Genomic DNA, 15,648 nt, shown 5'->3' with positions numbered 1-15,648 from the left:
AACATTTCCAACCCCCCAGGGATGACTGTATCAACTGTGACGGTTGTGGAAAATCTGCTCTCCTGACATTGTGGGAAAAACTGTGTAAAGCGACTCGGTGGAATAAGAAGCAGCTTTGATCTGTGACAAAAAAAGCTGCAAAGACTGAAACTGCCAGGCTGTGCCGCTCATTAGGACTGTGATAGAGCTCATCGTAGTGCCTTCTCTCCAAGATAATCCAACTCACAGCTGCTAGGGTTTGAGACACTCGGAATACTTTAGCGACTTTGAGGGGGGGGATTTTTTTTTACAAGAAATGGGAACATAGTGTTTAGATTAGGCCTAACAGCTGGCCGATGGCTCTGCTAACCTCTATATCTAATCAATGCTTTGTTCAACTAGGAATTATTGGTTTCTATTTATTGCTAAAACTGGTGGTTAGTGGACGTTTGGGACACATGTTCACCCTGAATGGATATTTAGTCGCTGTGTGTTTCTGTATGCAAAAACAGAAGTGCACTCTCACATTCACTCTATGAATGTGATTGATATTGGTTATGACATTTAATTCCCATTTGAGAACAAGCAGTGTTTTACAGCAGGCATCTTTGAAGATGCACAGTATGATCCTGGGAGATTATTTATACACACAAATTCGATTTATATGCGAATTCTGACCCATAAATTATGCTCAAAATCTTTTTTTTATCAGTCATTATTTGTCATATGCTTCTCTGTGGAGGTGTTAATTGGTGTGATGGTGTGTCTCATTTACTCACAGAAATAAAATCTCTTGTTTTGGCTTATATTACAGCTCCTTCATTTACATACTTGTTCAGTTGCTCTTAATAACAATAGGCTTATTCTTTTTCAGTCCACCACACTCACCAGTTAATGTTGAGTCAAGGTCATTTGAATGACATGGCGACTGATACAATAGACAATATAATCAGTAATATGTTTTCTTCTTCCATTGTTGTTTATCATTTACACAAATCATCTTCCCTGAGCTTTAGCGAATTCAAATGTGTGTATGTTTGCAGATCACACAACAATGACAGCAACAGCAGATTAAAAAATTCAGGCACATGAATGTCAAAACACAATTTTACCCGTTCATCCCTGCTTGAGTCTAGCAGTTTGAGGCTACATTAGCCGCTACTAGCCTAACACACCCAAGTCTGCGACAGATTTCAGTTGCATTCTGGGTAATGTAGGCGCCAGGTTTTGACAAGGAAGAAGAATGTATAAACAAGATGACAATGTTTTATTTGTGCAATGCTAAATCAGTGGAGCACTCTTTTAAAGTGATTATCAAATAGGTGGAGAAGAACAAATCAGTGTTAAATACAAACAACACCAAAAGCCTGACAATATGCGCATAAATTGAAATCATTGTATTATTCAACATGTGGAAACAATCAAATTGAAAAGGTCAGGAATCAAACTACTGGAAATCAAAATACAAATTTATCTGAACAAAGACACCTCATGTTGCTGACCTTTCTAAAAAGGAGATAAAAATGGCAGGGATGGTTGGATAAATTGCAAGCTTCTTATCTAAAGATAAGAAGTTATATCTTATAGTGCAATTCATAGTCGTATAAGTTCTTGCAGTTCTATGGACAGATTGCATTAAAGAATGCAGCAAGAATTTGGAAAAACTTTAGTTTAAAAGGCCAACAAGCATTCAGGACAAACAGTTAATAGTGTGAGATCAACATAAAGTTAATATAAGGAATACAGGTTAAAACCATTACATATTACAAAGGATAAAAACAGATATATTATAATTAATTATAATAATCACTATGTGTGCAAAAGCGTAGGTGTTGAGTATGTGTGTACATGCGCATACAGTGTATGTATGGAAGAGGAATAGGGCCACATGTGAATTTTTTTTTTTGAGTTCTGAGATCAAACTGAGAATTCTGGGAAAAAGTCAGAATTCTGAACCCGCGTTCGAAACAGAAGGCAGTTGCCTCGCTGCCTCGACACTGTAATTGACAGCTGCCTCAGAAGGCATCACTTTCAAGTGAAGGCATCTCTGTTAACATTGGTTTCGAACAACCTTCTAGGGCAGCACTTATGGCGATTGACGTCAGCACGCCGTCTTGCGTCTCTTTTGGCTGTCAGAAGAGAGACGCTAGCCTTAGCATCAGCTAACTATCTATTGAAAAGTCAGATGGCTAGCAGAAATCATACTGAACAAACTTGGTTGGTTCCAGTCACGGGCTAATATGACAGTTCAGTGTTGAGGTCTCTATAACTTTTCAAAAATCGAAGCAAGAAAACTACTAAAAACGTTTAAAATGAATATTTGTGTACAGATTCATTGTTTATCCGCCATCTTGACCAGTTTTCAAAAGCTACGCCGACCACAGCCACACTAAAAGGCACCATCGATGCTGCCTTCAAAACTGGCGGTTACTGGGGCCGTTTGAAGGCATCTTACGTATCTTAAACTCAGAATTCTGACTTTAAACTCAGAACTCAAAAAAAAATCCACATGTGGCCCAAATCCTCTTTCATATGTTTGTGACTATGTGTGATTATGTTAAATGTTTTCAATGCGATTTTAATATAAACTCTTGTGAGACTCTTTAGACATTCAGAATTTCTAAAATAAAATCTGAACTACAGCCCTGTTATATAGATCCAATCTATCTGGGGTGGGTGGTTAATGTTGACATTTACTGTCATTTCCCCTTGTGTACTGAAATAGTTGACTGCACCAGTTATTTGAAAATATCAATTTGGAAGGAAATCAAGATCTGTACACATGCAGAGAGGATACTCTGCTTCAGAGATGATGATGGAAATTTGACAAAAGACAATTAAAAAGGCAGAAAGAAGCAGCATGTCCCTTTGATTTTCCTTTCTCATTTACTTCACATGTGTTTTTCTTTTTAGTTAATGTGCATTGCGGGTATGAAGATGTTACAGAGACCCTTTCTGTTTTCTTTAAGAGGAAGAGATTAATTAGTATACTTCCAATTTATGCTTCTAGTCCACAGGCAAGTACAATGTAAACTACAAACACTGAGGACTTCTTGAGTTGAGTGTTTGTTAACCTTTTATACTGAGTTGAGGTTAGCCTACAAAAACTCTTTGGCTGAAATATGACAAAACTCTGGATGTACTTTGGAATAAGTTATATCAAAAGGATTGAACTATATGAATATTGAAACTTTGGACCAAAAAACATAGCCTACATAAAATGATGCATATTTGAATATCCTCATTTATACTTTTGTTCATTGAAGGGGGAAATTATGCATAGGTTATACATTGTCACCTGGTTCTAATGAATGGATAACTTCAAAGTTCAGCTCTGATTTCAGTTATTTCTGTTTCAGTAAAACATCCAGAACAAAAGAAAATGCTTCTATCTTCTCATTATTTAATTCTTTGAGCATGAGTGCACAGAGCATTTCTCACTGTATCAATCTGAGGTCTGATATTCCCCCCAAGGCTGTTGATACTCCACATGATAAATGTTTTATGGGAGCTTTACAGAAATGCTTTAAAATGGGGTTTCACATGACAAAATCTACTGAATTGTATGATGGTATTTGAACCCCATAATCTTAATGGAACTCCCCTGGTACAACACTTTGACAGCCACTGAACTGTTTTATAAACTCCCACCTGTAGTCAGACAGCAGAGTCCCCTACCTGCAGCCAGCTGCATCCAGCCGCAGATCTTGTACACGGTGCCGGTGCTGCAGAAGAAGAAGAGCGCGAAGCAGCCGATGCAGGTGAGGACCAGAACCATGGACATGCCGATAAAGAAAGAGGCAGCCTTGAACGCACCGGAGGGGATGGCGCTGAACTCGGTGAAGCTTCCTTGACAGGTCAAGTCCCGGGACAGCCCGTTCCCGATGCAGTAGTGAAACAGACCGAAGTAGCCCACCTGCGGGGTGTCCACGCCGTCTCCGATCCAGTACGGCTGGATGAAGCACACCACGTTGACGATGGCGAAGAGGATGGTGAAGATGGCCCATAGGACGCCGATGGCGCGGGAGTTGCGCACGTAATTGGTCTGGTAGATTTTGGCAGCCTCAGAGGCGGGGAGCATGGTGGTGGTCGTGCTGGGGGCCCCGGGGACCATCCTCCGATCTGTGGTGTGCTCGGTCCTCAGGATCAATTAACCTGTCCTCAGTAAAATAACATCTGCCGAATCTGATCCGTAATCACAGTGTGCTGGAGAACTTATTCTTGTAGCTGTTTTCGGGTTTTATTTATAGGCTTTATTATATAGGCTATTTATATTTATTTTGTCTGACTTTATTCAGTCACAGGTGTAGCATCACTGCACTCTCGCATCCATGGTAATGCCGGATTTTGTTTTATTCTTGTGTTCTCCTCAGATTTTCATTCATTTCACTGCAAAAACGAAACATGCGCTCCGTGGAAAAAAAGCTTCAGGACTACATCCTCCATTCAGAAGCCCGCGGATTTATCCTACATCTGTCCTCATATTTATATTAAAAATGCCCCTACCTGAGTCGTGTCTAACGCCTGAGACTGTTATTCCGACAAACCGGTTCGGCTCTGTGATTCCTTGAAATGGTCCGTCTGTGCTCGACGCCGACAGACCAACAAACAACCGCAGCTGAGATCCTATTGAAACAGAGTTGGAGGATATTACAGGGCCAACCCACATCCCTTAATCCCAGTCTGACGTATTATTCCAGTAACACGCGCGAAACCTTAAACAGACACAATATTATAAAAAAACAACAACATAGCTAATAGTCCTCTATTGAATGCTGCAATAACTAATACCCTGAACGGAGTATGGACTTAATGAGATTTAATGCACCTACAGTGCTATTATAAACTGTTATGAGACAAATGCATAAGTATTGGATACTACACACCCAAATACACTAATTCAATCACAATAATAGCTAACAATAATAAAAAAGCCTACATTGTTGCTTTTCCTGCAAAATGTAATAGGCTATTGGCTATTTTAGTACCTATTCGTGAGACCTGTATTAAGACCTATAGGCTATTCTCCAGTTTTCTGTGCGCAAAAAGTAGGCTAAAGCAACACAAATAGGCTACAACATGTAAAAACGATCCCATCACAAAGTCAATCCGGCATCTTTTGGGGCATTTCACACTGTCTTCCCCCGCAGAGGCCTAGTTGCCATGGAATAATACGATAATAACACATCTTGACATGTAGAATATAAAAAAGCATGTAAATACAACAGGCGAAGCATTAATAAATTACTTTTAATTAATGACTTCCCTTTCCTTCAAATTCGCGTTTTTAGAGCAGAAAAACTACATTACCCATGATTCTGTGTGATTTGTGATTGGATAGTACCCGAAGCCCGTCATTTGACGTAATCTGAAGGCGCGCGCGAAACTCTGTGAGTTCCCTAGCTTGTATGTTTTTGTTTCCAACTTTTACTTACATTTTCACCGCATTTCAAGTTTGATAAAAATATAATTTTTAGTGTGAATATTTCCACAGTACCGTGTTGTGTTCACAGTAAATAGTTTCTTGCAGTGCTCCTGGTTTTGCTCGCATTTGGAGGTCGCTCCTCTCAAGTCCAGTCTTGGAAATGTGCTGTAACTGAATGTTAAGCTAACGTTAACCTTGCTTGTTTATAGCCGCATGTGACTAACCTCTTCACGGTGTAACATACCCGGTGTTGTGCTTGGTAGTACGAAGATGACAGCGCTGTTACAGCATCCAGGATATGAGGAGGAGAGGCTGCAGAGGGTCGCAGAGCAGCTGCCCTGCAGAGAGGTCCAGGCGGGGATGCTACTGTCGCTCATGGGGCAGGTAGGCTATTTATGTTAGGCTGGTGCAATGATGCTGATGGTGCTTTCAGTTGCATGAACTAAAGGTGTGTCTCCTGTTCAAGTACAATATACTTAGTAGCGCTCTTTTGCTCTGCACTCCTAGGCAGCAAACTTACTATCTTTGGGTAACTTACAGCGTTTTAATAGTAGTATTAATAATAATAGTTTTTTTGTATAGCACCTTTCATACAGCTCATAGTGCATTTCATCAAATTGTGTATAAACCATTTGGACGAAGAGCTGGCAAGCAATCATTTATTTCCGGTAAATCCCAGGGTAGGGTAATACAAATAAAATAAAATAAACATTTACTAAGTCTCAGTAAAAGCAAGGCTTCGCTAAGAAGGTGTTAAAATGTAATACACAATGTAATGCAGCTAATTAAATGTGAGGTTTACTTTTTTGAAACATTTATTTATTAACAATGATTCCTTTTGAAATAAACTATTCAAAATGTTAATCAGTTATGTCTGTCCGTTTTGGATAAGAGTCTCAGTTAACAAATAAATATTTTTGTTTAATTTTTTGGCTTTAATAAGCGCTAGAAATCATCTCAAGATGAACAGTTACAGCCTAATGGAAATGTTTAACTTAAATTAACTAATTAATTTGTCAAGAAAATTGAGTGACTGTTTCACAGCTAAAAATGTCTCCATTCAAGGATGTTAGCATTATAGTTTATCACCTACAACAGTATTGGATTTAATTTGATCATAAAAGCCAGGTTGATGTTAGCAACACGGTAACAAAAGCCGATAGAGGTATAACTTGTTTGTTTAGATTGTTATAGATCATAAAGAAATGTCATAATCATACTAAGTGTCGTGGAAATCTGTTTCCTGGTGAGAGGTTGAGCAAATAATTGAGTTACAACAAACCGTTGTCTTTTAAGAATTTATTTAACAAAAGAGAATAAACAGAGAAGTACTACAACACAAATCAGCTGGACCAGAGGTTCTGTCTCCTAAGACAGTCACTAACGTCTGGCCCAGAGCAAAGGGCTGCATGATCATTTACACAGTCTGGGTTTCTATGTTTTGGGGAACAAAAGATCCTCTACCTGCTTTGACTGGTCCCAGCCAAAACAGGAGAGGAACAGAAAACAACTCCACATTCCTGACCTAAACCCTACACATGTGGACAGACTAGAATGATGAGAATAATAATAAAAGGAACAGGTTAAAGATTAAAACAATGTATAAGACATAATAATAATAATAATAATAATAATAGGAAAATAGCACTATTATAAGTACTTGCATAAAAAATTATGAGTATAAGAAGAAAACAATTTTCTGCTGTCACACTAAGCAAAGGTCCTGAATTTTGTTCTTACAGCCACAGCAGTACAGCTATCCCTCGATCTTCATCTATGGTCATCGAGCTTCAGGGAAGAGTCATGTGATGCAAGTTTTGCTGAAGGAACTTGAGGTGAGAGAGAGAGACATTTGCTGCTGAAGTTCGGTGTCCCTGAATGGTATTCGTTTATGCAGATGTAGGGGTTAGGGGTTATCAAAATGACCCCACCCCCCACACTGCAGACAGACTACAAAAGTTTGTTACAGGACAAACCATTAATCAGGTTTGTGCCAGTGTCTGCTTAGCAGGAAAGAGTTTTTCTCACTGACTACTTTAAGCTTATATAAAACTTAAACAGATTCTGGCACGTCATTCATACAGAGCTCCCTTCAAAGACATTTCCAAGGACTAAGCACTCCTTAGTCAGCTTGATTGCATCAGTAAATGTTGATGTATTTCAGAGAAATATAATTTCTCAGTGCTCACAAAGCTTTGTGCGCAGTTTCAAATTCCCTTCTTGGTTTAACATGTATGGATAGAATTACAAGGTGTCTGAGTTAGAAAAAACTTACCTATCTTTCTGCACACATTTTGTATGAATTAAAAAAATATCAGAGCTTTCCACATAGTAAATGATCCTTCCTATGCTTTGAGCTTTTACCCTCAGGGAGTCGTTATAGACAAGACAATATGGCATATAAATGGATGTTTGGCATTTCTGCATGAAAAATGGTCAAAATTGTTGCCATTTAATGTGTTTTTCAAGTGACTTATTGTTGCAGCTCTATAACTTAACTCATATTTGGTGTTCATTTAACATCCAATTGCTTTTATTATGTAACACTAAGTTGCAGCAGTGGAGAGCTGCGACAGGCAAAAGAGAGAACGTGTAACAATGTAAAGATGTGTACCGTCACAGATGTCAAACTGATTGTCTTTCTTCCTCCTCCTCCTCTGCAGCTGCCTCACACCACAGTCAGTTGTGTCGAGTGTGTCTCTGTTGCGTTGCTGTTTGAACAAGTGCTGCTGTCCTTCTTTGGCTGCGATGCTGCCTCGCTGCTCCCCCGCAGTCCCTCCCTGTCTGACTTTGTACGCATCTACAGACAGCAGTGCTCCCAGTCTCCTGCCAAGCAGACGCGATACATTGTGAGTGCCGTGCACTTTACGCCCAACCGGAAAATCACTCTTTACTTGGCACAGCAAAATACTATAATCTGATAGCATGTCAAATTATTTATTGTTACGATGTGTCACTTAAATGTTTGTATGATAAAATGATTAGTAGTGATAACATATGTAAATACCTTAGAACAAAGCCCCAGATGCATTAGCCTGAAGAAAATAAGGGTGCTTTTTCAGCCAGCACAGGAACAGGTTTAATCTAGTATTTTGGCTTCATAATTGTTTTATATTTGAAATTGAGCCTGCAGCATATAAAGCTGGAATTTGTTGTGTTAAAACATCCGTTCACAACCTGAAGTTTATTGAATATGGATGTTATATTTATATATAACAAAATAAGCTCACGTGTATTTTTCAGGTAATGGAAAAAGCCGAGCTTCTGAGAGACACTGATGCCAATCTCCTCCCTGCTCTCCTGCGTCTTCAGGAATTGGTGAGAAAGTGCAGAAAGCTTTTTGTGTTATCCACAAGTGTGAACCTCTGGGTCTAAAAAGGGAAGCTGATGCGAAAGTGCCTTAAGCCTGCGTTCTTTTGAATAGCCAACAGGGGGCGACACCACTGGTTGCAAAAATAAGTCCAATTGTATATGAAAATAACCCTACTTTTTACTTTTTTCAGGGGAGAGTTGGGGGGCTTTTTAGCCTTTAATTGGATATAAAAGTCAAGGACAGATAGGAAATTCAGGAGACAGAGAGAGAGGACAAGTTTCTACAATGGCGGCCTGTCAGGTGTAGCAATGCGTATCCCTCCCCGGCTCCACCCTTGCATCTAAATAACTTATAAATCACTTCTGGTTCCAAAATAAAATGCCAACGGCCAATGTGCCAAACTCAAAGCTTCAAAACGGTAGGTCCCATGCATCCACTTCTTATATACACTCTATAGATATCCATCAAACGAGCCGCTTTATTGTTGTTGTTCTGTGTGGATGATGAAGAGGTACAGAACGAGCTGCTTTTCTACTGAGGGACCTTGAGCTGAGTGTGTGGAGCTCTTCCATAATGTTGTTTAGAAGGAAGGATGGCAGCGACACTCAGCATTTTAATAAAAGGCAAAGACGTCTGTGAATATTTGTGTTTTATTCCTGTGACAGCTAATTGTTTTCTGGTGGATTGTGAGTGTTAAGAGGAGTCTGTCTGTTCTAGGGCTGAAACATGTCATGGATTAAATCGATTACTAAAATGCATGTACGCAAATTCTTTGCATGATGCTTCGTTTAATACATACAACTATATAGCACACTGTTTTGCAGGGACATTTATAACTGTCGCTTAAGCTGTGAACACGAGGTGATTATGGGGGCGCTGTTTACAAAGTGGAGGAAGAGAGAGAAAATAGCCAGGGACAAAGAAGAAAGTGTCCCAAGTATGGGATTATTTCAAGCTAAAAGAAAACAGTAAATGTTACAGTCCGTCCACTGTAAAACGAAACTTATGTCCCCTCGGCAACAGCACGACGGCATCTGGGGGGGGGGGGCGCCGCCTCCAAGTACTTCTTAAACGACGCATTGATGAATCGTTTAAAATAATCTATAGAAGCTAGAATAGAATTTTAGAGAAATGTTTTTGCTTAATTTTTGCTTAATAAATCAAAATTGTTGCATATTCATTTAGATTGATGATTGACTTTTCAATTTAGCACTAATAAAATACACAAAACATTAGATATAAACATATAAAACACATACATTCAAGGAGGTAGCAGTGTCTGTAGCCATGAGATGGACTCTCATTGACCTTTTTTACATTAGTGTTGAGTCCAATTGTTTTAAAATACCTGTTATATAACATTTGTACCTTCAGGTTGAGGACAATGTTACTATCATCCTGCTCAGTGAAATCGTCTGGGACCAGTATAGACCAAACACCGGCTGTTTCGAGCCCCTTCTGCTCCATTTCCCAGACTACAGTAAAGGTATAATCATCCACACACGCTACATCAGCCAGAGCTGAGAATACCTCCCACCACACTGCATAAAAATGATGCACACTTGGCGGATGCAGTGTTAGATTTGTACCTGTGATTTTGTTCTAACACTTTATTCAGCGACTGTAGAGAAATATTGCATTATAAAACGCCACTGTATAAATTCAGCACTTGGAGGGGGTGAATCATTGCACTTGAGAAGTGAGAAAATCTTATTGCTTTTTATCTTTTTGCATTTGGTTTTGAGTATAGTGACAGTGGTTTTCTGTGTGTCTGTCCCTCTGTCTGTTCATCTATTTGCAGGTGAGCTGCAGCAGATTTTGTCTCAGGACAGACATCCGTCATATTCAGCTGAGTTTTACTCCTCCTACATCAACATCCTGCTGGGAGTCTTTTACTCGGTCTGCCGGGACCTCAGAGAGCTGCGACACCTGGTCAGACACACACACACACTCTTAAGTCAGTGAAGATATTTCATTGTTTTGATTTTCTTTCAGTCTTTCATCATTGATTTCGCCATTTTCTCTTTTCAACTAGGCTGCCCTCAACTTCTCAAAGTTCTGTGAGCCGTTGGCAGAAGGAAACGGTAAAGCACAAAGAGGTGTATTTATTCATCTGACAGCTGATCAATATTTAAAGATACCTTATGTTACCCTTTTATTTGGGTTCATTTGAAGAAGGTTCCTTTTATCATGTTGAGACGCTCTTCAGCTATTTCAACTTTTCTGTATTTTTTTTCTTTAAAGCTGTATTAATACTTTTCTTTGGCCACTTGTGGGAAGCAGAACAAGCAGTAAACACAACACTGACAACACATAAAGTCATTGTGGTAAATGTGTTAGCAAACATTTGTCTATACCCACATCCAAAAGACATTTAGCATCATTAGCATTCAGTTGTCTTTGTGTCCACTTGACAGCTACAAAGCCAGAATTATGGTGAATGTAGAAACCTACGGCAAAGGTTTAGATTTATAGTTCAGTGTTGGATTTTTTTCATTCACTGTGATAAAAAGTTGTGAAAATGAGACGATAACTGGGCCGTTTTCAACATTCTTCGCTCTGAACAATGTATACCAGCATCCTAAACTTGTAGGATAAAACACAAGTTGGCCAATCACAGTTTTTGCCTTCCTCACAGACTGTCTCCAGCATGTAGTTACGTATTTGAAGAGGTGCACGTCTGCTACAGCATAGCTTTAGAGCCTACACAAAGCCGCTGTAGCTACAGCAAAACCCATAAATGCAGAAGTCTAAAAATCACTTATCTTATAGGTTTGTTTTGGGTTCCTCTTTGGTCTAGTGTGACAAAAATATCTGGATCTTTAGCCTCTAGGTGTTCGACTGTCTTCTGCAGGTCGTTAACATAGTCTGTGTGCTATTTGGTGCTGTGCAGGTAGTGTACTGTTGATTTATTAGAGAAAACAACTGCCTGATGATGAAGCTAAAAACTACTGAGCAGTCATTTGAACTGCAGCTGCAATAATTTTTTCATAGTTATCGTGTTGTTATTCTTTGCCTTCCTAATTACATCCCATCTCTTTACAAGAAAAGTTGGACTCATTATTACATTATATCCATTTTCAATGATGTTGCTCTATTTTGTATTTTCAGTGAAAGAGACTGACACACACAAGCTGTGGAGAAACATTGAGCCTCATTTGAAAAAAGCCATGCGGACTGTTTACCTGCGAGAAGTGTCGAGGTCTGTGTTCTTTACCTCAGTCTTCTCATGAACCATGTCAACGACTCATTCTAGTAATTCTGCTCAATACTGATGCTGTGGTTTCTTTTCATCATTGTGTGTCTTCTCTTTTTTTTCTGTTCAGTGTTCAGTGGGAGCAGATGCAGCAAATGGAGGAGAAGGAGACCGGAGCCTTGAGAGGTACAAACACACACTGAGCAGTGTTGCACTTAATGACGTAACAGGATTGCAGAGCAGATGTTAAACTGTGAAACTGCTGATCGGGTGCAGCGACACTGTGGATTCATGCTGAAATTGTGATAACAGCATGTTAGTTCACTGCACCAAAAATAAATCACAATATATTATCACCAAATCGTGGGTTGCACTGAGCATTATGCATTAATGACGTACTGTGCCTTCTTTAGTTTTACAGGTACACTCGACAAAGCACATCTGACTCTTTGCCTTTGCTTCTTGTAAGGTTTATCTGCTCACACTCATGTTGAGCTGCCTTATTACTCCAAGTTCCTGTTGATTGCTGCCTACCTGGCATCCTACAACCCTGCCCGCACAGATAAACGCTTCTTTCTAAAGGTAGAGGAATTTTATCTTAAGAGATATACACCAGAGAATCTCCTGTTGAAATTATGCTCCTGTAGTTTTTTCTTATCTGACTCAAGCGTCTTAGGACAGAGGGGTTTGTATGTTTTACATATTTGAAAGCCCTTTGGGGCAAATTGGTAGTTTGTGATTCATACTAATTAAATTGTCTTGTCTTGTGGGAATTAATGAGTTTGATGTCCCTGTTTCCTCCCAACAGCACCACGGTAAAATAAGAAAAACTAATTTCTTGAAGAAAAATGAAAAGGTAATCATCTTAACATAACACTGGCTTTTAGATATAGTTTTAAATATAACCCGATATATGTATATATATAATATAAAAAGATGATCTCTTTTCTAGACAAGTAACCATCTTCTGGGGCCAAAACCCTTCCCTCTGGATCGCCTGCTTGCCATTTTCTACAGCGTGGTGGACAGCAGAGTCGCTCCTACTGCCAGCATCTTCTCCCAGGTCCGTGTCCATTTGGCTGCTGCAGTCACATTTAGTCACTTCACATTTGAATTTTTGCATGGTTTTTATGTCTCTGTGCTGGCAGCAGCCATGGCCTGAGGCATTATGTTTTCGTTTTTCTGTGCGTACGTCCATCCCATTCTTGTGAACGTGATATCTCAGGAACACCATGAGGGAAGTTCTTCAGATTTGGCACAAATGTTCACCTGGACTCTGGACTTGGTGGTCAAAGGTCAACTTCACTGTGACGACATAATGTCCCTGAAAAACACCTTTTTAGCCATTATTCAACACTATAACTCTGCAACAGAAGGGGAGATGTGGCTGTATTTCATAGTTGGTCGGACACTGATTTGGTGACACTTGACTAAAGGTCATTGTGACGTAAAAATAGTTTTTTAGCAATAACATTGTGATGTCAGCCATTGGCGATGGACAATGGCATCGTCTATCAGCCTAACTCTATTAGAGTCAGGCTGATGGACAATGGCATAATATAAAATTATAGTCTGGACAGACATGAATGTAAACTGCAACTTGACCGGTTGGCAGGGGCACACAACTGTGGTAATTTCACAATTTCACACACAAAAAATATAAAAATGAAACACAAGAAACGGTGTTCATATGACTGAATTGTTCACATTTAGTGACTGTGGCTTGTACATTGATAATACATTGATTCTAGTTTGCAATTTTTTGATTAGCATGAGACTTTGTACAGACATCAAATTTTCCAGAGGATAAATCATACTGACTTTGGTGATCTCCTGACTTTTACTGTACTACTTTACTTTACTTTACTTTATACTCAAACTATTAAATGATTTGCCATTCAATCTGGTGATCTGTAATAACTTCGCTGATCCTCTAAATCCTTTGCATTCGCCTGTTTTGACAGAATTTGACAAATTTACTTCTGGAGGCCTTCGTCTGTAGATGGTCTGTGATGACCACATTAGTAAAATAAAGATACACATGTTTGTCAGCAGAACATTAAACTTATCCATCCAAAACAATAGTAGTTTAATTAACCTCATTAAGTTTACATGCTGCTTGTCTTTTTTAACCATTTGGTAAACTGAGCTCTGTAATGGTTTAATTTTGCCCTTCATTTAGTTCTGCAGTTCTCTAGGATTGTGTGATGTTGGAAGTCTCATGGGTCTGTAGTGGTGCCTAGAGAACATCGAAAATTATTTAATTTCATGCTTTTTTTGCAGATAAGCAAATGAAAGAGAATGTGCAATATAATAATCAGAGGATTTTAAATTATGAATTTTCCCATTTCTAGGTGCAAATGGTACACAATTTTATGTTAAATCAAGCTGAATGACCACAGTGTCTCAGATGAGTTTTCAACCCATATGGTCATGAGTTTCGGGATCCGTGGCCAAATGCAGATCTATTAATGGCCCTGGCCATGAAATGGTTTTAGGAAATTAGGCTCGACCCATATCTGTGTGCAACTGGCTCTCATCATTTAGTGCCTCTGTATCAAAGTGTGGAAAAACTGTGTTTAAAGAAGTGGAACAGTCATTTCACTTTCCCCTCTATTCCCCATTTAGATCTCCTCCCTGGTGACCTTACAGCTGTTGACTCAGGTCAGTCATGACGACCAGCTCGATGCCCCAAAGTACAAATGTGCCGTGTCTATGGACTTCATCTGTGCTATATCCAGGTGTGTGGGCATGTCTGTTAATACTCATGACTGAGACTGACAGCAGAATTATTATTATTATTGTATTATATTTATTATTATTGTGTGATTTGTCTTCCAGGACGGTGAATTTTGAAATTATCAAGTACCTGTACGACTTCCTGTGAGCCTGCTGTGAACAAAGGAGAGATGACACGGTGACAGTAACACAAAAGGGGGATTTATACACTTAAGGACCAGCGTTTGGCAAACTGAGGAGCTCAGACTATTGTTTGCAATTTTGTGGTGGAAAATTAATCCAATTATGTTGCTGCCCCCTTGTGGTTTAAAGTCTTTGTGCCTCAGAATGTGAAAAAAACAGGACTGTTCATGTTAAATATTTGAATTTGTATAAATTACATGCCATAAGTTTGCGTTATTAAAAGAAAATTTTCAAATAACCTTACTGTAGAGATTTATTTTCTTTTTTATTATAACACAAAGAGAGACACTAAAGTTCATCTTGACAGAGCGACCTTGGCAGCATTCAGGTGAATCGATATCACTTCCACAATGTGTCACCTTTTGTTTACTTGTATTAAAATACACAAATGTTTGTGAAGTTATCTGAAAACAATAAGTCTGCTTAAACATAATGAATGACAATATAGTAAAACAGTTGTAATAAAATTACTTCATAGGAGAAGTTATAATGTTCACACATATTCTCATATCAGTTTGTTAAAAGACATGTATTAGGTATTTATATACTATTTACATTTACATATTATTTATAAATGTGAAATAGAGGGACTTACAGTTAAGTGTTACAGAAACAAGTCAGCCGTTGAAAGAGCTGTCTCATTAACTGGTCTGTGTTTAGGAGATGATAAAATTCACCTTTAAAACTCTAAATTCTTTTGCAGTCAATCAACCCAAGCCAAAATCCAGCCATAATTTGACTTACTGCACTGCACAGTGTGGAAGGTGCTGTATGTCAAGATAAGGTACACTGGCTTTTTGATGATAGCAGGGT

The 15,648-nt window shown here is 38.9% G+C and overlaps 2 protein-coding genes across 3 annotated transcripts in view; one reads left to right on the top strand and one right to left on the bottom strand.

Moving 5' to 3' along the window:
- Window positions 1-4,612, bottom strand: part of lhfpl3 (LHFPL tetraspan subfamily member 3) — a 39,849-nt gene extending 35,237 nt beyond the window's left edge. Inside the window, exon 1 of the mRNA XM_038739282.1 lies at window positions 3,658-4,612. Within this exon, the coding sequence (XP_038595210.1) occupies window positions 3,658-4,093 (436 nt within the window). The 5' untranslated portion in view covers window positions 4,094-4,612. The remainder of the gene's footprint in view (window positions 1-3,657) is intronic.
- Window positions 4,613-5,440: 828 nt separating this feature from the next.
- On the top strand, window positions 5,441-15,078 carry orc5 (origin recognition complex, subunit 5). 2 transcript variants are annotated; one of them, XM_038739228.1, is made up of 14 exons: window positions 5,441-5,788; window positions 7,147-7,239; window positions 8,068-8,253; window positions 8,648-8,722; window positions 10,092-10,203; window positions 10,519-10,649; window positions 10,753-10,816; window positions 11,829-11,919; window positions 12,044-12,099; window positions 12,383-12,495; window positions 12,722-12,769; window positions 12,866-12,976; window positions 14,542-14,654; window positions 14,755-15,078. In XM_038739228.1, exons 1-14 carry the CDS (start codon window positions 5,675-5,677, stop codon window positions 14,798-14,800), a joined length of 1,353 nt encoding a protein of 450 aa, XP_038595156.1. In that variant the 5' UTR covers window positions 5,441-5,674; the 3' UTR covers window positions 14,801-15,078. The 2 variants fall into 2 exon arrangements, with proteins under 2 accessions (XP_038595156.1, XP_038595157.1); XM_038739229.1 differs by having other exon boundaries at window positions 5,443-5,788; window positions 10,753-10,801.
- The last annotated feature ends 570 nt before the right edge of the window (window positions 15,079-15,648 follow it).

This window comes from Micropterus salmoides, unplaced genomic scaffold (genome assembly GCF_014851395.1).
Source record: "Micropterus salmoides isolate LMB-PRFRI ecotype aquatic unplaced genomic scaffold, ASM1485139v1 Ms_hic_scaffold_23, whole genome shotgun sequence".
Taxonomy (NCBI): Eukaryota; Metazoa; Chordata; class Actinopteri; order Centrarchiformes; family Centrarchidae; genus Micropterus; species Micropterus salmoides.
The sequence above is the reverse complement of the archived record's forward strand: the minus strand, read 5'-3'. Positions and strand labels throughout refer to the sequence as shown.